Here is a 22,445-nt window from a genome sequence, read left to right as displayed (position 1 = left end):
CATGGGATCTTTTAAAGTTCCTTAAGTGTGACTCACCTGCTGCAGGTGTTTATCTCCAGCCAACTCGAGGAAAATGTCCGATCTGACGGCTCTCTGTTGTTTCCACTTGCTGCAGAGCTTTTATTTTCACTGCAGTAGGTCAGAGCAAACACAAAGGCGTGTTTCCTTTTAGCGCCTTTAAAGTTTAACAGGGCAGCGAGGGGAAACTGCTGACGACCTTTCAACCTCTCGCCTCATGTATCACAGCTTCAACAGAGCTGGCATTTTTTCCTCGGTGTGGGGAAATGAATTCCTGCTGCGCCTCCTCCTCGCTGACTGGAGTCTCTCCAGCGTCCTCGACCCCGAACGCTCATTTAGAGCTGGAACAGCTCAGCGGCAGTTTAACAAGGCAGGTGAGCCAAAAACTTGCAAGGAGCTTAAAACTACAATATGTCACACTAATATGTAGTTGAGTTCTTCCATTATCCCAAATGTTTCCAACAATGTTCAAACTCAGAGAAATCTGTCATTTTATTCAGGTAACGCTGCGTTTCACCGGTCGCCTGTCGATGGCGTCATATCCCCTTTGTGCCTGCGTCAGCGTTGTGGTTGTCTGCCAGAAGCTGTCATACATTGACTGTTTATCCAGTCTGAAGCCACATTGTTACCGTCCACTGTTTAGATCTTGGTGCTTTTTAACTCTAGATTTGAACCAGATGAAGGATTTTAGACATCGGATGTCTGGATCCTAAGTTAAGTAGCTAACGTTAGCAACGTCAGAGAAACTACTACTACTACTAATAATAATAATAATAATTGGGAAATACTGTTTGTGTTATGACTGTTTGGTATGGAACCCCATTTGCGCAAGTAGATTCAAAAACTAAAATAAAAACGTTGCCTTGATAATAAACAAATGTTCATGTTGTGTGAAAATTATATAATTATAAGATAGAAAGTAAAAAATATGAGATAAAAAGTTTACATTTTGAGATAAACAGACACTAGATGAGGGATTTTAGTCATCTGACATCAGAGAGGCAGCAGCTCGGTTCGGTCTGTTAGCATGATATCATAACCTGGGACCTGTTGGCTTTAGCCTTAGGACAAATGAAATAAGGTTTTAATTGCAGAAGAAGTGAGGTATTTTCTTCCTGAGATTTAAAGGACCAAAGACTCATTTCATTTGTGTACATCCTTTAAACTTTAATGGTGAAGCAGAAAACAAAAAAACAGAACAATACTGTAAAATAAATTAGATTAGAAAAATGCCACAAGCACATTTGATTTGTACAACAAAGCAATGCAACATACTGGAATCTTGATTTCCATATATACAGAATAAAAAATAGACTTTTTATTCTTTGTCCACTTCGTTCAGTGTCAGTATTTTTTGTCTCGATCAAAAGAACAAAATCTGAACAAAATACAACCACTTCTTTTATACCTTTTTTTTCTCCTTTTGTTTTGCTTCTTTTTGAGGCTTTTTTTTTAAATCTGCAGACATTTTGTACGCGTCCATGTACACACAGGATGGACCGTGTCCCTAAAAGTCCAGAAGAAGAAGGTCCACCAACAAAAAGAGAAACTAAAAACACGCGTGACTTTGTTAAAAAGGGGACCAACACTCCAAAACATTTGGTGAACAAGTCGACAATACTAATATAAACACACACAACACAGAAACACTCTGAAATCTGATTGTTTTTCTCCCAAAAAACAGAACAAGGCGACTGTGGATTGTCTTTTTCAGTTTATTTTAATGTAAAGAATGGTGGGAAACTGAGTTCTTGGTGTGCAGGTAGAAAGAGAAACAAAGTAAAAACATCACAACTCAATAAAAAAATCTAAATGAATCTGAAACTATAAAGCTTGAATAAAACTCTTCATGAAAGCAACTTTTGAGACGCAGTTCGACACAATTTTACATTTTCTGTATTTTTTTGTTTTTTGTCTCTCACACATAAATCAGGTTGTAAATGAACTATTTCTTTTTCAGCATCATTGAATGTAACTTTAACAGTTTTTCTCACTCAAACAAGTGCACAAACTCGACTCTTTGGTGTTCTAAAGCAAACTAAAACGGGACAAAAACAAAAAAACGTTTTCTCTTTTTAAACTCAATGTGCAGGAATCCTCGTATTTAACTGCGAACCCTGGTGTGACAATGAAAGAACACAATGTTAACCCTCTGTGTGTCTGGTATCACTTTAATCACTTATTTATTATGAATTTCACAAAACAGCTTTACAGGATTTATTGGTTGATTTATGGAGGCTCTGTGGAGGTTTACATTGTTATTAATGTTTATTCGTGTGAAAATACGACTTCAGTTTATCCAAAGTGCAAATTTTTCTACAGGAGATACTTTAACAAATGTTTTAAATAAAGTGTCACATTCATAACAGATTAAAAACATCCACAAAAGACATTAAAATCGTGCATGAATCCCTCGATACAAACGCTAAATCTTTCTCTTTTTTTGTGTGTATAATGATTCTTGGCTAATAATGCTAATCACCTTAATGTACTGTAAACATCCACCAGAGACAAAAATAGAAGTGATTTTAAGGGGTTTGTTTTAGGGGTTGGCTAGCTGTCACCGAATATTTACGCTAACAGAAAGGACATAAGATGACTGCCGTTAAACTGACATCTCTTGTTGTATTTTTGCGTTTTAACTTAATGAGATTAGAATTTTATTTACGAACCAAATCTAAATTTTTCTTCTTCTAAGTGCTTTTCATCCTCCACTTTCTCGTAGCATGTGACCGGACAGACAGGAAGTTCCCGAAGCGCTGTGGCAGTTTCCAGCGGGATTATTACTTCATCGCTCCGTGTTTCATGTATAGTTGCTAGCGTTGGGTGCTAACTGACTGGCGCTAGGTATCACCTACGTGTTAGCTCTTGGTTTATCCAATCAGAGGCCTCCACAGATGACGTTTCTCTACCTGCAGTTCCTTTAATTGCCACTAGCTGTGGCAATTAAAGTTAATTAAAAACTGCAACTGCATTGAAGTTAATGGGAGAACCGCCAACTTCTCTCTAGAAATACAAAGTAAATATCCGTCTCCACTTCTTCTAATGTGAGTTTTGGTGGAGATTTTATTCAAAGGACTTGAGGCAGCGCTGTAGGATCCATTCAGATCAACTGCGCTGTGTTTTTATGGGACCATGGGGAGAGTTTACACATGGTGGGACTGACTGGGAGTTTTGGACTAAATATACTAGAAATTTGAATACTTTAATGGCAACAAAAATAAATAAATAAATAAATAAAAGTTTTTCTGCTTATCAGATTTTTATTTTCTGGCAGTATGGGGAACATATGGGCCTCTATGTTGGACATAAAATGTCTGTTACAATGTAACGTAACAGTTAACACATTTAAAAAAGAAAACAAAAAATCCAAATCGTTACTTTCAGTCATTTTATAGACTTTATTAGTTTTTCAAAAGTCCTGGCTACAGCCCTAATACTTACAAATGAGTACGAGATACTCCGTACCACCGTGTCCACCTGCTTTTGGATTTTTGACCCAGACTAAGCTCCGCCCCTTTTGCTAGGCTTGTTCATGTTGAAAAGACAATAGTATTTTTTAAAAAATGTATAAATACATCTTAAAGGTCCTGAGTGTAACATTGAGGAGGATCTAATTGAAGAAATGGAATAAAATATTTACTATAACTACGTTTTCATTTGTGTATTTCATTAGTGCCCGGAAATGCTAACTAGCAACATAGCTAATTACCTAGCTAACAGTGGATGTAAATTAGCTAGCTTGTTGGCTAAGTTTTTGCTGTCTTAAGATGTGACTACATAAATGTCTCTTTTATCTTCTAGCCATCTTCAAAATGTCTTTTGAACATAGATTAGCCTAGCACGTAGCATATCTAAGTACAGGAAAGGAGGAAGTTGACCGAGGCTTGTTCAACTGTTATTGGAGCTCAGAGGAAAGGTCAGGAAACCCGTGAGCCCGCCGTGAACAGGAAGCTCCGGTCTGTCCGCTCTCTTCAGTCCGGCTAATCTGAGCATGAGTGTCGCTATAGTGCAAAAAATGTTCTTTTTAAAAAATTAAAATAATTAAAACAGACATAATAACACAAAATGCAGCCACACAAATATTATTATTAACAACAATAACAATAATAATATTATTAATATACTTACTTACTGACAATAATAATTATAACACCAACACGGTAACCATGGTAACATAAAGAAGTGTTTGGTTCCAGCAGCCGGGCCAACTTGTTTCTTTCAAGTATCTCTCAACACACACACACACACACACACACACACACACACACTACAAACTTCCAAAAAAAATAATACAAAAGTCTTCTTCTCTCTTCCTCGTACGTTTTGAAAAAAGTAAACAAAGTAAAATAAGATCGTAATACGTGAAACAAGTTGCATAGTTTTGAGATTTTTTTTTGTTAGTAGTTTTTCAGGCACCTCGTCTCTCCGATGTCTGACGGGTCGAGTGGTGCTTGAACGTCTCAGCCACATAAATAAGCCTCACTCCCTCCTCTGGTAACAAAAATATATTAGATATTCTTTTTTTTTTCTAGCTTTTTTTTTCTTTTCTTGTTTTGTCTGAAAGTGCCGTTGAGACTCTTTCTGAGTTCTGCTGGACGAGGACGGAGAGGAGTTTACTCCCAGAGAGCGACCTCGAGTGACGACGATCATAAAGTCACCTCCTCCCTCTCTCTGGGGTTCAGATGTCCTCCTCCTCTCCACTCCCCTCCAGTCCATTTTGTCCAGGTCCGGTCCGGTTCTGGGTTTACGAGCAGCCGCACTCCTCCACGATCATGTTCTGGATGTCCTTCTTGATGATCTTCTGCTCCTCGTTGTAGTAGAGCATGGACATGGCTCGTAGCCGGGTGGGCACGCAGCACGACCGCAGGTTCTGGAACGGACTGTAGCCCCGCATGCGGTAGTGGCTGATGACGGTGGAGTGGAAGGACAACGTGGACCCGGTGATGCTCGCCACGTGGGATGGACACTCGCCCTCGCAGTAGTTGGCGTGGTAACCGGGCGGCGCGATTATCCAGTCGTTCCAGCCGATGTCTTTGAAGTTGACGTAGAACTGCCGTTTGCAGCAGACGCGGACCTTTCCGTCGCACTCCAGCCCACGCTTCCTGCGGCGCCGCGAGTCCCCGCCGTCCTCCTGCCGGACCACGGCCATAAGGAAGGGCCGGTGGGACTGTTCACGCTGGCTGGCACGCTGCGATGTCTCCGAGTTGCCGGAGACCAGAACGAGCGTGGCGCCGGCGTCGGCGCAGAGCGGGCAGGATGCCCTGAGGCTCAGTGTCATGCTCTCGGCGCTCTCCAGCAGCGCTTGCACCGCTGCCGACACTGGGAAGGTGTGCCACCCACTGCGACGGGTGTCCACGGTTTTCTCCGCCAGGAGGAGGTCGTCCTGCGGTAGAGACAGACGCCCGTTGGGAAGCCGGCGCTGCTGGAAGAGGCGGATGGTGACTTTGGCTCGGCTGCGGTTGGTCTTCGCCAAGCGGAGGAAGAGCCAGACGTTCGCCTGCTCCACCAGAGAGAGGTCGCCGCCTTCTTTAGAGAGGACGAAGTTCACCGTGCCCTGAGACTCACCTAAGACAGACAGACAGGCAAGCAGACAGACAGACAGAGGGTTAGCACAACTGGGCTCTGATTGGCTGACACATATTTTCAACACTTCACAGCTGTCTTACTTTACTATGAGCTAAGTTAGCATAGCCCTGATCAACCAAGCTCGAACCAACGTTTTATAAATCGCCATCACGATGTCGTTACTTCAGCATCATATTGATCCGTTTATTGACATTAAATCACAGAAACATCTGCTGCCGCTGTGAACCAGATTACTACGCAAGTAAACTTGTGCGAGTGACGCAAGGTGAAAATTTGCTTAGCGTTCGGTGGGAGCACGCCATTTGCCATAAACTGCAGGTAACCATGACAACGATGGGTGAGTGAACACATCATACTTTTACTGCACGTACACAAAGACCATGAACGCCTCACAGACACACAATGACTGCGGCCACATCTGAGCTACACTGCAGCTACACACACAGCGCACACTTATCATTATGTTATCATCTCTAACACACACACACACACACACACACACACGGCTGCAGGGACTTCCTGCTGACTCAGCAGCAGTGGTCGGAGGTTTTGGAGTCAGGCAGCGTTTAAAGCAGCTAATGGTTCCCACCAGGAGCTCCGTTGTCATTGCTGAATTTACAGCGGCAGCGAACCGTTTACAGAGTTTAATCTTTACCTCACAGTGAATTATGGGAAAGTTTAAAAGCTGCGAGTCAGCAGGAGAGAAGCTGTGACTGGTTACAGGTTTTATTTGGAAGGCAGATGTGTTTGCTGGTTCATGCAGATCGTCCAGAAATCACATTTCTGTCCGAACAACAGGCCAGAACTCAAAGATATTCAGTTTTCAAAGATAAAAAAAAAAGAAAATCACTTCTTTGTCCTCCGCACGTAGTCGAGTCAAAGGATTTGGTTTTGGTTTTTAGTCGAGCTGATTAGCGTGTAAATACTTATTTTGTTCAAATCTTTGTTTGTATGAAGGTTCATATTTTTGGCTCGTTGCTCCGGTAACAGAAGGAGACCAAACTCTGAAGATTGTTAAAAGATAAAAGTGACATATATAAAGTCACACCTTGAGTCAGCCCAATGTTAGAAAAACACCAGCTAACTACCTTGTTAACGATTGATGTAGCTTTTCTCATTGAGCTATTTTCAACATCTAACGTTACTATTGCTGACAGTTAGCTTCTTTTAGCAACAAGTCCATCAGGAAACTCCATCAATCACCTCGGTACCGCTGTCGTCAGACTGTCCTCTGTCTGTCTGTCTCGGAGGTTGTGTTCACCGGGAGGCTGCTGAGCCCCGTTCAGTTGCTAACGCTTACGGCAGCTACATTAGCAGCTACATTAGCAGTTGGTGGAGGACGTCAGAGGGAAAACCAGACAATATTCTCTCCATAAAATATGATCCAGTTGTGTGTTTGTACAGTTGATTGTGTCGTCCAGTCTGAATCTCTCAGTATTGATCACTAACGCATTCTGACCTCACCAATATGGCGGCTGCGACGACACATATCGTATATCAACCTCCTGAAGGGGCTGTCTGCTGTTCGAGATCATTTTACGATCAACCTGTATTATTCTTCATTCTTCTGACAGAAAGTTAACCCTAACCCAAACACTGCAGGGATTGGCTGAATTTGCGTCCACACACACACACACACACTCTTTGTGGAAATCTGTCTTACATTTTCCTGTCTCACACACACGTCCAGGCCTGCATTTCCTCGAAACCTGCAGCCCGTCAGTGAGCTAATCACTGGTTTGAAGACCCAATTACCATCCACCGCTGTTACATAACATGTTTGCATCACCTTTCCCTCCCTCTCTCTCCCTCTCTCTCTCTGTAATGTCTCTCGCTCGTGGGCGTCCATACAGAAAATCAAAGTCACGATTTGGGGAGTTTATGAATGTCAGCAGCAGTGATGCTCTGTTAAACGGTGTGAATGGGCGGCTTGTCTCTGCGTGTGCGCGTGTGCGGAGGCGGCCCGGCACTTTAGCGAGTCCATTAGCGCCCGTTTAACCGACAATTCGGAGGCGATTATCTCACTTACATCATCATCACTTCAGCGAGGTTAGAAAATAAAAGCCCCGTTCGTTCATTCATCGTTTCTTAGAATAGTGTTTGTGATGTGGATTCAAGCTGCTGGAGGAAGAACAAGAAGAAGTCTTTGTTTTAACGGAGGCCAATCTGTTAGTGTGACGCTAATAACGCTGCTGAGGATCAGTCTGCTCATATTCTGTGTCTTCATGACAGTGAATGCATCATAGACGGAGTTATATATATAGCTCTGTATATTTCCTATTGATGAGTATCAATAACAGCAGAGAACAGCTGATCAACATCAATGAGCCCAAACAGTGAACTCAATCACTGCACGAAGACCAGAGATTTGGATGAATTTTGAGCAGATTATTTCCTGTTTATGGAACTTTTTACACAATTACAAAAAGTCTGTATTATGGGTTTTTATCATTTTAACAATCAGACTTAATATTCTTCAGAACAGATTCACTGTTTATTGATCTATCAGCTGTTGATCAGAGACTGAAGCTCTGGCACTGTACACTGCGATCAATAATAATAATAATAATAATATACACTGTGTTCAGGTTCAATCTTGAATAATAATCCACTTTAAAAATAACTATTTAATTTACTTTTCCTCACAGAAATGAACAAAATGCTGAGACCTTGTGATCTATAATAACACTTTGAGGAGTCTGAAGAGTGCAACTGTTGAATATTAACAAAGTATTAACTTTATCTCACAGTCCAGCAGCAGGAGAAACTAACCAGAGTTAGTTTGAGTTCCTCAGATAACGAGAGAAATTACACCGACAGCGTCTGATGCATTCACTCTCAGGGAGTGTGGACTTTCTTTCTTTTATGGCCCTGCAAGTTGATTTTAATACCGATTCATAAATTTACAAAAATATCCTGTGATTTTTTTTTCTTGTATAATGATGGAAGTTGAATAAATGTTGTTTATCAGTGTATAAGGTAAACTGTCCAAATACAGTTGTTATCAGTGTAAACAGCAATAATTACTGTAATCTCACAGATAATGACTTTTATTACACTTCTATAACTTTTAACATTCACATTAAAATAATAACAATCCAATAATAACAGCACTCTGCTGTAAATGTAAGTCTGATTATTGTATTAAAGCAGAGTTCACCTGGATTTATTGTTTACACTGTAAATATCTTTAATTAATTAATTAATTATTTGAATGTAAAATTAAAGCTATAAACTGTATTTTAATCAGTTATTTTGTTATTTTACAGTATTTTTTTGTCGTTCAGCTGCTAGAATATTATAATCACACATTACAGTAATAACCAGCTCCGCATGGACACACTGAACTACTACCGGACGGCGCTCGGCTGATTCTCCTCGCTGCCAACGTGTCATTAGGAAGTCTCTGTGAGGCTGCGAGCAGGATTTTACAACCTACAGCAACAACCTGCTGTGTCTTAAACCTGCATTCTTTCGAATGGCCAGCAGGGGGAGCTCCATTGGTCGCAATAAAAGCAGTCTGATAGTATTGAGCCTTATAGAAAACTTAATTTATTAGCTCAGTAAACGGTTTCCTATTGAGTTTGTTGGGGACTATTTTCAGCGGTGGATTAATCCACATTAGCGCTCTAGTGCGAGAGACCAACTCGCGGTTGCACGTTTAATAAGTTAGAAATAAGTTTGAGCAGCTCATTCACACTCAGACAGGTTCTGTTTCCTGTCTGTCTCTCTGTCTGCAACTCTTCTCCTCACAGCTCATCTCTCTCTCGCTGTCTCTCTCCCTCTTTAATCCCCCTCCATTTACAGAAGACTGATCTTTACAAACTGATGTCTCAACAACTCATAAAAGCTGATTTCTGGCCCCTGTCTGCTCTGTCTCAGTGTGTTTGGACAGCACGGCGGTAGAGGGAGGGAGACTGAGCACACACACACACACACACACACACACACACACACAGTTATTCTGCAGGAAACAGGTCGGTGTTTTCCTGTTATCTCTTATTAACAATCAACAAGGCGGGGTACACCACAACACCTCCTCTGGGTCCCGGCGAGAAGACTTTATAACTTCTGCAGAGATCTTCACATCATTTCAGCGAAACACTTTTCGTCTCGACTCTCTGACGCACGCATCAGGAACGATAAACTGACATCTGAGCCAAACATCATCATCATCATCATCATCGGCAGCAGCCTCCAAACATTTCCTGAATCTCCCATCAGCCCCTGGGGCGTATTATGACTTTGATTTGATTTATCAGGCGGAGCCTCTCTGAGCGGCTAACAAAGCTAAACAAGAGATCCTGCCAACATGTGACACAAACACCGATCGGTATGTTGTTAAAAGGAACTCTTGGTTTGTGATAAATCTTATTAAATCCTCCATAATCCACACACACACACACACACACACACACACACACACACACACTCACACAGACACACACACTCACACACACACACACACACACACACACACACACACACACTCACACAGACACACACACTCACACACACACACACTCACACACACACACACACACACACAGTACAGACACTCATGACTTCCAAAAGACACCAAAACCTTTCTTTCTTCTACCAAACCCACTGAAAAAAATATCAATTGAAGGAAGTCATTATGTTTGTATGGAAGCCCATTTCTGCCAAATTAAAGATTCTTTGTCATAATCTCTCAGGAGTCAGTTCAAAGCTCCAATATCCCACAATGCACGGTGACAATCTGGTGCATTTGGGCGCTTCTCAACAACTCGTAAAGTAAGAAACATGGTCATGTGTTCAAGTCAAAACTTAAAGGTTTTTTGACTTTGCAGGTTGACGAGAAGCACCTGAAAGCACCGTGGCCTTTTGGGAGGAAGAGGAGGTGTGTGTGTGTGTGTGTGTGTGTGTTATTTATATTCCAGCTTTACTTTATCCTGTAACTGCAGAAGAAGTTCCCACACTCCTAAATGGACAATGGTCTTTACATCAGAGGAGGGAGGAAGGGGTGAGGAAGGGGCGAGGAAGAGGAGGTATTTTTTGGGCGTTTGTCTGACAGATGTGACGGATCAGCGTACGAGGACTTCCTGTCCAAACGCCGTTCTCTGTCCGCTTTAATGGTGGCATTAATCTACGGCCCCGTCTCCCCTCTGTCCGTCCGGTTTACATTAAAGGGATCAAACACTGCCCCCCCGCGCTCTGTTCCTGGGTGAAAACTCAGATTTTATCTCCTCTGTCTTCACACGGCTCCTCCAGTTTCTGTCCAGCAGCAGCAGGAAGTCCTGTTTCAGGTATTCTTAAAGGTATTTTAGAGTTTCCTGACAAACAATAAACTACACTAAAATTAAATTAGCTAGCTAGCTATTAACAGGTCAGCTAGTTTCCCTCTGTAGGATTTGAAAAGGAATCAGATTTTATGGAGAAAGTATTGCCTAGTTTTCCCTCTGACATCCTCACCTTGAACTCCGATGAGTGATTTACAGAGTTTCCTGATGGACAGATAGCTTTAGCTAAAGCAGCTAACTTCTGATTAGCTGCTGCTAGCGGTATCTGCCGTTAGCGGGCGGATTGAGGTTAGAGGAGAAGGGTCAGGATGTAACACACTGTCGTTGACCTAGTTGGTGGGTAAATGGCTTTATTTAACTTAAATAATTCATTTAAAGAATGAAAAATCGGATCATGTTTTTGGAGGAAGCGTACGAGGATGTCTGAATCATTCTACAAACGTGTTGTGAATAAAATGTCACAATGATTTTTTTACAGTGTACCAGTGTCTTTCTTTTCTCCTTCGTACCATTGAAAGCCTCACAGCTTCCTCTGTGCTTTCAGTTTACATTAGGAGGGATGGACGGGGTGGGTCGCACCACTCCCCTTACCACACACACACAGCATGCAGCACTTCAGTTGTCACAGGTTTGAATCCGGAGAACAAACGTCCATGTTTACCTGCAGGAGTTTAAATACGCGTAAGTGGCGGCGGCGTGGTTTACAGGATAAACTGAACCACCTTTTGTCACAGGAATCCTCCAAACCCCTAAAAACCCGTCAGATCAGATCAGAGTGTTTCTATGATGATCTAAGCGGTGACAGGCCTTCAGGGGCGGGTAAGCCCTCAGTGCGGACTGTCAGGCTCGGCCTCGCCTGCGTGGGACAGAAATCTGCTGCAGATCCCCCGAGAGTCGACGCCCTGCTCGGCCCTTATTGGCACCACATGTGAGTCAGCGTGAGTAAACACACACACACACACACACACACAGTGAGCAGCTCTGGATGTGAAACTGAATCTGTGTAACGCTGTCAAACGGCCGGTAAACAAAAGCAGCGAGGAGGCATTAAAGCGTCCTCGCCGTCTGACGAGAGGAATGTCAAACTCTGTCATCGTCAGCTGGAGGACACACACACACACACACACACACACACACACTTTACAAACAGTAATTCAGCCTTTTGTGGTTCTGAAGAAGCTTTTTAAATCTTTTCATTTGGGCGGATCAAAGCAGAGGAACAGAAACGAGAAGAGGACGACGGTGGAGCTGCAGCGAAGCGGCGAGGGTTCGATCATCGATTAGAAGATAATTTGATGAAAAGCTTCTCCAGTAAAACTGAATAAGAACAAAACATTGATCACTGTTTGCTGACACATGATTGATCGGTTAGTCAATCAAAAGGAAACAGCAACTATTCTAATAGTTGATTAATCATTTCAGTCGGTTTCTGTAGGTTCAATTTAAACCTTCCGCTCCCTCCACGGCTTTCACGGGCCTAAAGTTTCTTTTTAAAAATGTACGATGTTTTGAGGTTTTTTTTTTGCTGGGACACTGAAAATAATCAGCAGATTCATCAATGGAAGCAATGGTCAGCTGCAGCTGTAATCATCAAGCAGCCCTGAATCCCTCAAATGGAGCCTGACAGGGTCCCAAACACGGAAGACACCCGCCAGGTACAGTAACCAATCACAGCTGAGCTCTGTGTTTAATTCAGATCAAAGTAAAGTGCAGCCCGAAGGTGTTCAGACTGCATGCAACGACACAGTTAGAGACCACGTGACACAAAAGCTCAAATGGACGAGAGTTTATGTGAAGCTGCTGCAGACGGTTCCAACGGAGGCGAAGACGTTTCCACGGAAAGTTCAAAGCGCGTTCATCTAAATGAGGTTTCACAGTTTTTGATGCCGTTTATATATTTCTATTATAAAACTGTAAAATGAAACAAACAGCTTTCAAAAGAGACATTTTTGCCCTCAGAACATAAAACTTATTTGAGCAGATGGTGAACACAATAGCTGCATTTTATTTTTGATTATTTCCTGTGAATATTGATCAGAGATCAGTTTTTCTAAAATGTTTAGGAACTTTTTATACAATCTTGTTTAGTTTTTTGACCAGTTCACTGTTTTATTCTCCCTTGATGCCATTGTTCTAATAGTTTGTGTTCAGCTCATCAGAGTTCAAATATAATATAATAATTCACTGTAATGAAGTTATATCAACTCACAAACATTGTTGAAACTGTTTACATGGATAATTTCTTTGTAATTTCTTTTGTTGTTTGGCTGTTATGTGATAGATTCTGTGGCTCTCCTGCTGCTGTCAAACAATAAAACACAAAATGAGTTTGAAAAGCGGTCTGATGATTAACAGTGTTGACTATAACTGTCCTGTCGCGTGCTTTGTGTGCTAGAAGTGGTTTGTCAAAGCAGTGAAATTCAACAACAAAGGAGAGAGACTGTGAGACTTCAGCTGCTCTCCGACATGTTTTCGTCCCTTTTTATTGTGTTTTCATTGTTTTAAAGTGATTTCATGGCATGCTTTTCATTTTCAGGCCTCGTCTACAAACCAGATTTCTCTCTCGGGACAATAAAGTTTGGAGCTAAATTGAAGTTGAAGTGCCAGCTTGTAACTTCCTCTGTCTGTCTGGGTTCCCGGGGCTGCTTTATTTATAATGAGAGCGGGGGAGCGCTCAGATGTTTTATAACACCGTCAGTGCTGGAAATAAGTTACCTGATTTATCATTTGGACCACGTTAATACCTTAAAGTTAAAGTAGACACACTGATACGGACCAACCAATGAGGAGGCGTTAATCAAAAGACTGTGATCAGCACAACGTCATACCGTCTTCCTGTTACAGTGAAGGGTTTCTCCTCATACAGCTGCTCTCACACACACTGGGAGTCTCCCAGCCAACCAGTCTCATACTGGGACCGGGTAGTTGTAATAAATATAAACCTGACCGGCGTCTCTCTGCGTGAGACGAGCGGGGAGTCACTCAGGGACGGTCACCAAGGTTGAGACGCTTTCCTTCCCTCTCTAATTCTCTCTTGCCCACTGGTTCCTCCCCGTTTGAACTCGCCTGTATTTAGCGAAGCCACCACTCACTGCGGGCGGCTGGCAGAGAGGAGGGAAAACAGAGACGTCTTACTCTGAGGATTTTTCCCGGGAACATCAATTGGCTGATTGATTGGCAACCAGAAGACACACAGGGAACTTGTTATGTAGCAGGAGGAGCAATCATTATTACTAATATGACACCTTTTATAAAAGATTTGTGAGTTGTATCTAATGGTTTTATAACAGTTAATACATCAGATCAAAATATGTTTATTAACATTTTAGGGTCCTTGAGGGGATGATTTAAATCTTATTAAATGTTGGTGGGATTTTTCACAACCTGGCAACCCAAAATCTCATTAAAGACTTGTAACTGTTTGAGGGATGTGCACATTACGGGACTCTCCCAGGAGAAACAATAAAACGGGAGGTGGCCTTGAAATACGGGAGAAACGGCGGTTACGGTTCATCACGACACCTCCTCCAATTAGTAAACAATTGGAGTCATATGAACAAAAGGGAACGTCTGCCAAACTTTAGCTAATGTTAGCAGTCTCTCTTTTATCAAACAAATGCCAGGAAATTTGTTGGGAACTATTTTCAGTGGCGGATTAATCCACATTTGGTGCTCTGGTGAGTATTTGGGGCAGCAGGACTGCATATGCGGTTGGTGTGTTAGTGCTCTGCAGGTCTACACACAATCTGTAGCTGTTTACTATCGAGTGATTCATCTCTGCAGACATAGAGCATCTTTGGCGGCCGGTTAAACATCAAAGCAGAGCCAAACGATGGGGTGGGACGGCGACGGCAAGGGGATTCAAACAACGTTACGACTGCACGGACACAACCGTAAACACACTATAAACACGCTAAAGCGTAAAAGTGATGGACGGGCAGAAAAAAGGAAGAGAAGAACAGGAGATAGGAAGTTGTGGAAGAAGAAAAAGATGGAGAATAAACATAAAATGTGCCAAGAAAAAGACGAGAGAAGATCAAAAGAAGAATGTGAGCAACAGAAAGGAAACATGCTAATTATAGTTTATTTTCATATCCGACAGACGCTTTTGTCTTTCTATCACTGTTTCCTCTCAGTTGTCAGAAGTCAGTGAACCGGCTCCGAGCCCAATGCAGGGTTGCTAGTTCGAGTCCCCAGACGGACCAGACCGCCAGAATAGATCCAACAATGAGCGGTTTATTGTCTGCCAGCGGAGGGAAGGGTAGACCGAGGTTAGAGGGAGCAGCGGAGAGCGAGATGAAAGTGGATTGTGGAATGTCGCTAATGATGTGTTCAATTAAGTTCAATTAGCCTAATTGTCCTCTGTGTGCGGGGAGAGGCGAGGGAGAAGAGGGGAAGATAAACAGGGACGGAGGGGAGGAATTTAAACAGAACGGCGGACAGATAGATATTGTGCTGCTAAACGGAGGTTGACACTTCGTCTCCGCCAAGAATCCAGTCCTCCCTCCGCTCCCTTACTCGCCATCTCCGTCGCCTAAAATAATTGCTGAGGTCCCTGAATGCATCAGTTATTCCTAACAAAGCCCAGGACTGGCTGGGTGCAAAGTATTCTCACGGCGGGGTTTGTGTGACATCTTAGAAAAACAACAAGGTCTTTTTTTTAATTTAAAGATATAAAGGTATAAACTCGCAATGTTCTATATGGAGTTGATTGAATTAACATTGTTACCATCCACTGTTTAGATCTTGGTGCTTTTTAACTCTAGATTTGAACCGGGTGAAGGATTTTAGTCATCGGACGTCTGGATCTTAAGTTATCAGAGAAACAAGCTGAGCTAACGTTAGCAGCAGCTCGTCCTTTGTCTGTCCAACAGCGTGGGAGAAGCAGTGATTGTTAAGGTGGAACTGCTTTATTCAGTGTGTTTAAGGTGGAACTGCTTTATTCAGTGTGTTTAGTGGTTTTAATCAGCGGGTCTGTTTGTGTTGGAGAGGAGGAGACCTCTGTGGATCATTGGGCTCCCGGTAGAAACCTCCTGAACCATGAACACTGAAGGAATCCTAACCGGGAGAAGCTGACTGCAATGACGCCAATGGTGGTGAAGAGAGCGGCAGAAATTACATATTGTACTTTTAAAACTACAACACTTACAACAAGATTTTTAGCCTATTTTAGCTCATAGATGAATTTCTTTAGTTTTTGTTTACTGCCCTCTAGTGGCTGAAGGTTTTACTAGTCAGGTTACTGTGAGCCTCAAAGAGGGTCGGGGTGGATTTAAGGGTCGACAAAAGATCAACTAACTTCAAACCCAGAGGCAGAGCCAGACGTTGTAAGCATTCGGGGCTCAATGGCAGCTACATGCATAATAAAATGTTTAAATATCTGTCGGGAAGTTACCCAGAAAAACTCATCCTATACAGCCTTCATCCTGTTTTCTATCTAATTGTTCTCCAACTGTCTTCATCATTCTGAAAGAAGAACACAACAAATGTTGAGGATGACTCATTTTCACTCCTGACACCTAAAAAGAGACAAAAATTGTCTGAAGTTATTATTTTTAAGTTACATAACAAAGGTAGGGCAGGCATTTGGTGCATTATTGAATGAATGTGAAACTATACAGGAGTAGAGTTCAATGTTTAGCTTTGTTATGTCCATACGTTTTTGCCTTCAGCGTTGTCTGCAGGCTGCTGCCGACAACGTCTACCGATCAGACAATCGGAGCCTGAGAGGGAAAGACAATCTCAGTCCAGATTTTAAAACCGGTTTCGTGTTCTGACCTAATTTATTTTTATTCGAAATCTTCCGAACGGAGCAGGCGTAGGTACCACATGTGCTCGACCTTCTTGATATTATGGTGCGTTAAAAAACCTGTAAAAACGATGTATGTTACTGTGCATTATTATTTATTTAATGTAAAAAAGTCCTCTCAGTATGAGCTACGAATACTTAACAAAACCTTTGCTAACATTAGCTAAGCTATCTGAAAACTACGTGTGGTTGTAGATGTGAAGTATATATAAGTCACCATATATATCAGACTGCATCCAGGAGACAATACGAAATGTTTTTAAAAAGTCTTAATATGATTCTGAATTCAATTATTTACATATGTATTTTAACAGTGAAATAATTCATCATTTATCCACGGAGAGGAACTCTTTAAACAGCATTAAATCCTGTGTTGTCCTCTAAAGAAAGCTGCTCCTCTCAGCCTGTCTCCACAGATCCAGTTCATAAAAATCTTTTCCATCTGCTGTTCCAGACTCTCGCCTACAGAAACTGCACCAACAGAAAATCCAGAGGAGGAAGGAGAGGACGTCACAGTCCCACCCACACGCCTGACTGACAGGTGAGCTCTGGGAAAGAGCAGTGCAGAGCGTGTGCCGCTGTTTCCACCGGATTAACGAGCTCATACCGGCGACTTCACACGGTTTTGAGCATAAATCACACACCCGTCACATTACTGCAAATCCAATGCACAGCACACACCGTAACGGGTTTCCTTTTGTTTCTGCTGCAAATCCAACAATATCAACAAAAATCAACAAGTCTCAGATGCTGTGGCGGCACTAAACGATGGCAGCGAGCACAGAGTGCCCGGGATGAATCGTGTCTGCGCAGGCTCACAGACGTGAACTGAAAGCAGGAGTCTAAGAAGTTGATGGAGGATTTGGAAAATGATCAGCAGGAAGGGAGAATCAGGCCAGTTTGTAGTTGATGGCTAAAACATAACAAGTAGGAACACACAAAACTGGAGGTGTACACGTAAGAAAGGCAGGATGTGTGTGACCCTTCGGTGACCTGGGGGGGCTGGGCCTGTAGCTCGACATTTTGTTCACTTGTGAAGAAGTGTAAATTGTCTAATAGAGCCAGTGGTTCCCAACCTTGTTCCTTAAGGGAGCCGTTATCCATCAGCTCATAAACAAATATACAAACAGCGAACAGCTGCAGGAAGTTTGTATAAAACCAGATATTTCTAGTGAATATTGATCAGAGATGAGTTTTTCTGATATCTTGATAACTTTTTATACACTCTTCTGTCTGCATTGCTTTTTTGACCAGTTCACTGTTTTCTTCTCGCTGATATTTAAAGCTCATCAGAGTTTAGATACTAAGTAATTCTCTGTAATGTGATATGCAATTTTAACTCAAAAAATAAGTTTACAGCGAACATTTTAAGTTACACAAACTTTGTTTTGTAAGTTCAAAAACATTCTTCATTAAGTCAAAAGATCCAAATGAAGTCTGTGTCATAAAATGACCAAATCTAACTGATAAATAATGTTTTGTTAACATTTAGTTAGTTTTACTTAAAATTATTGATGTAATACATTTTTTGAGTTGAAGTCTGGTTTTACAGTGTAATCTTTCCTCAATGCTGAGATATAGACCGACTTTGATATTTTTTAAGTTTTCTAACACGCCTTAAAATCAAGGAGGTCTCACGACCCTCTGTGAAGCTTTGGCGACCCCTAGTGGGGGTCCTGACTCTCAGGTTGGGGACCACTGTGATAGAACAATGACTAAAGTATCAGAGACAAGAAAACAATGAATTTATACCGAAAAGCATAATAGAGGCTCAAAATTCATCCAAATCACCAATTTTACACACACTTACTAAAATAGATCACTGAGTCAGTTTACTAAATGATTAAGAAGGAAGGAAACCGGTTGCTGTGATTAATACTTATTCACATTTTACATGATTTTTTTTTTAGTGGATAAACCCACTAAAACCTTTTTTTCATGACATTAATACCAGTAAAAAAAGGAGAAAGTAAAAACATTTTCTGAATTAATCTTTTCATTATTTGCGGATTTTAGCAGCTGCAGTGCCCCGACTTCCAGCACCGTGCCGGCGCCTACAAAGACCTGCAGGAGGTCAAAGGTCACACAGGAAGGACTACAATTAACAGCTGAGCGCAGACTGCATGTATGAGCTGTCTTCTTCCCTCTCTCTCTCTCTCTCTCTCTCGCTCTCTCTCTCTCTCGCTGACTCGTACTCGTTCTGTGTTGCTACTGTCAGGAAAACATTGCAGCACACACACACGGCGACACACAAATCTCCTCTTTAAGTAGATAATGAGCTATTCTTTGAAAACAGCAGGAGGCCATTACAGAGGTTAGTGTGTGTGTGTGTGTTTGTGTATGTGTATTCACCAGCAGGTGGACACATGCACACACACACACACACACACACACACACTGAGCCGTACGCACTCACCAGCCTCAGCGAAGGTGATGATCTCTGTTGTCTCCTGCGCGTCGCCGCCGTCTCCAGCCCGAGCTGCCGCCTGGGCCGCCGCCGCTCCTCCCCCTCCTCCCCGGCCTCCCCGCCCTCCTCGCGCCGGCGGCTCCTCCTCCCCCTCGATCTGCACACTTCCGTCCTCCGCCACTCGCCCCACGTGGAGCTTGCGCAGGGCGTTGAGGAGTGCGGCACGCGGCACGGGCCGGGTGATGTTGGGCCGGGCTTGGAGGTGCAGCATGTTGAGGATGTGCCTCTTCACCGCCTCCACCACGTCCTGCTGAGCCGCCGCCGCCACTTCTTCTTGGTCGTCCATGTCGTCCGCCGCCGGGCCCCCTTCGTTCCTCCTCATCCTGGCCAAGGCGCAGGAGGGGCAGTGGGAGCTGCTGGAGGCGGCGTCCGGCAGTGGCTGGTGGTGGGGATGGACGGTCAGGGACAGCGGCTGGAGGTCAGACGCCGGGTCCGAGGACGAGCCGCAGATCTGGACCAGGAGCAGGACGGTCCAGCTGAGCAGAGGCAAGACGGACATGATGGCAGGAGTCATCTGATTGGCCGCCAGGGCTTGGATTTGGTGATGCTGTCGGATGCAGATGCACAGACGGAGCCAAAAGGAGACGAAGAGTTAAAAGTGTTTGAGGAAAAATTCAGTCCTGGATGAAGAAAGAAAAGTCTTCCTCGTGTTCCTTCCTTCCACAGCCCTTCTCTCTCTCTCTCTCTCTCTCTCTCTCTCTTTCTCTCTCTCTTAATGTCTTTGTCTCCTCAGAAGTTTGGAAGCTGCAAAGTTCAGCTCAGCTCACAGTCCACCTGCGAAAAAAACGGAGGGGGAAAAAAAGCTGTAAAGAAACAAGAGAGAGAGGAGGACAAAAAAGAAAAAAAAAACAAAAACACAACAACGCCGAGAGAGAAAATGAGTAATCCTTATCTTTTTTGTCAGGGACAGATGGCTGGAAAATGTGGAGGCGTCACAAGAAAGAAAGAAAAAGAAAAAAAACAACAAGACGAGAAGAAGAAGAAGAAGAAGAAGAAACTCTCAGATGTGATGAATGGATGAAGAAGGAAAAACTCTGGAGCGCCGGAGGATCCTCGTTCCCGGGGTGAAGTCGCTGCAGAGTGTGTGTTCAGAGTGTGTGTGAGTGAGTGAGAGAGTTAAGTTATCCCAGACGAAGGGAGTTCCTCTCTCTCTTTCTTTTTACCTCTCGTCCTCTCTCGCTCTCTCTCTCTCTCTCTCTGTGTTGAATGCGTTCACCAGTTGAATGGTTTTACCGGAGTGGGCTGGACTCACTCTCTCTTCTTTCTTTCCCTCCCTCTGCTGCTCTCCCCTCTCTCTCTCTCTCACTCTGGCAGCCTCCTACCATAATTATACCTCCCTCCCTCCCTCCATCCCTCTCTCTCTCTCCTCCACTCCAGCTCCTCCCATCTCGCTCCGTGACTCATCCAAGTCATCCTTCTCCCCCCCTTCTTCTCTTTTTTTATTTATTTCTCCCCTCCCTCTGTTCGACAGAGCAGGGCTGGGATTCCTTTATCCCTCCCTCCCTCCCCCCCTCCCACGGTCGGCTGTGAATGAGTTACGTGTTGAGGGGAAAACTGGATGACTTGGATTTCGCCTGTGACTCTCCCGTCCATCTGTCTGACTGTCTATCAGTCAGTCAGTCTGGCAGTCTGAGTTTGTTTAGTCTGGTTGCTGTTCAGCTCCAGTCAACATGACATCATGGTTCATGACTGTGCGGTCTCGCCTTCTCGCGTTGTGGCAGGCGCAGCGACGGTGGCGGTGGCGGAGTTTGGTATGAGCGAGGGACTCCTGCACCATTCACATGTTTTTTGGATTTTATATCTGTAATGAAACATGTTCCATGTCCACAACCACAACTTCTCTCAGTGGAGAACCAGTAGCTCAGTCCGTAGAGACTTTGGCGAGGGAACCAGAGAACAGCTGGTTCAAGTCCAGGTTAGTCCTTTAGCACCAACAGGGAACTGGCTCTGTTCCTGAAAAAATGGTTCCCAGCTGGAATGTTTTCAAAAAGCAGATTTTCCTTGGGAACCAAAGTGGCCGTGTCATATTCTACAGGTTGCATCCTTGGTTGCAATCGTTCGAAACTAGCAGAAACGGCTGGTTTGCTAGATCGCGCAGAGGTTCCAAGGACTTAAAACGGAGCCGGTAATTTGGTGGTTGAATCTGGTCTGAGCGGTTCTTACAGGCCTGAAAGTCTCAACCCTAAAGCATTTTCTAACTTTGGAAAGGACTGAATTCAAACGGGTGGACAGGAAATGTATGAAGGGATTAAACAGGTTGTAAGAGTTCTTGAAAAGGGAAAATAGTGTCCAAAAGGTTCTTCTCGGGTTCTTCTGTTAGGATCCTGAACAGGTTTTACAGAGTTCTCAAACACGATCTAAAGAGATGCTAAAACACCCGCAGAGGGGCTTCTGGGGATCTAATAATGTGTTGGTGGGTTCTAGGGGCTTCTAAATGGGAACATCTGCGTAGGTTTTTAAGAACATGTAATGGGTTTTTAAGGAGATCTAACAGATTTGAAGACATTTCTAAAGGGTTCCTAATGTAAAGGGACTGTGATTTTAGGTGATTTAATGGAAAGTATTTAAAATGTTTTTAGGGGTTTTCAAGGGGGAACTGTTTTGATACTAAAAATGTATTAATTAAATTTGAGTGTAGGTTTAGTTCTTGGTTTTGTTTACGACTCATCCACTCTCTCTCTCTCTCTTTCTCTTGTTACATCATACTGTCTCTTGCCCCCTCGCTCTCTCTCACATGTGGTTCGTTAGAGAACCCGGAGAACAGAGTCAGATCTGACTGTAGAGGAAGCGGAGAAGACGCAGAGTTACTCGCTGACGTTGGGATGTCTGGGATTCTCCCTCCGCTGTTATGACATCATCACTGTGTGTGTGTGTGTGTGTGTGTGTGTGAGGTCACCGCTCACTGAGTCGCCTTATTAAGGCGTTGCATGTGTGTATGATGGAAATTAACTTGTCTGCACTGGTGGTTTCTTTAAATAACTCTCGACCTGTGAGTCATGAACCTGTCGTAACACCGGCGGCGGCTCCGATGCACTTTGTTTTTAAAGTCGCCTCCGGGGCTGAAAAACCTGCATCCAAAATACATTCAGGAGCTCTGGATAAGTACAGGGAGGTTTAAATGAACCTCTTCAACCCTGCAGGCCAGGTCCATCATTATGGCCTTGTGTCGTTCAAAACCACAGAACTTTATTTAAAGTTTTAGTTTCCAAAGGCTGAATGGTGCAAAATATTTCATATCATAGAGCATAAAGCTTCAAAGAAAAGTTGCAGCAAAATTATT

General features: G+C 43.2%; 1 protein-coding gene across 3 annotated transcripts; it reads right to left on the bottom strand.

Annotated features, from left to right (window-relative positions):
* Positions 1 to 1,159: 1,159 nt before the first annotated feature.
* inhbaa (inhibin subunit beta Aa) lies at positions 1,160 to 20,476 on the bottom strand. 3 transcript variants are annotated; one of them, XM_051385875.1, is made up of 3 exons: positions 20,329 to 20,476; positions 19,115 to 19,968; positions 1,160 to 5,586 (listed from the first exon to the last, which is right to left on the bottom strand). In XM_051385875.1, the coding sequence occupies exons 2-3, from the start codon at positions 19,677 to 19,679 to the stop codon at positions 4,766 to 4,768; spliced, it is 1,386 nt and encodes a 461-aa protein (XP_051241835.1). In that variant the 5' UTR covers positions 19,680 to 19,968; positions 20,329 to 20,476; the 3' UTR covers positions 1,160 to 4,765. The 3 variants fall into 3 exon arrangements, with proteins under 3 accessions (XP_051241835.1, XP_051241834.1, XP_051241833.1); XM_051385874.1 differs by having other exon boundaries at positions 19,115 to 19,939; XM_051385873.1 differs by having other exon boundaries at positions 19,115 to 20,476.
* Positions 20,477 to 22,445: the final 1,969 nt, after the last annotated feature.

The sequence above is a fragment of the Dicentrarchus labrax genome, unplaced genomic scaffold, assembly GCF_905237075.1.
Source record: "Dicentrarchus labrax unplaced genomic scaffold, dlabrax2021, whole genome shotgun sequence".
Taxonomy (NCBI): domain Eukaryota; kingdom Metazoa; phylum Chordata; class Actinopteri; family Moronidae; genus Dicentrarchus; species Dicentrarchus labrax.
This window is presented reverse-complemented; position numbering and strand designations above follow the sequence as displayed.

What these genes read in the sequence shown, in the direction of transcription:
- inhbaa (XM_051385873.1), bottom strand. Translation starts at nt 19,679, where the DNA reads ATGACTCCTGCCATCATGTCCGTCTTGCCTCTGCTCAGCTGGACCGTC. An exon ending in CATCACCTTCGCTGAGGCTG is followed by an intron (nt 5,587 to 19,114) that starts GTGAGTGCGTAC and finishes TGTCTGTCTTAG; the next exon opens with GTGAGTCTCAGGGCACGGTG.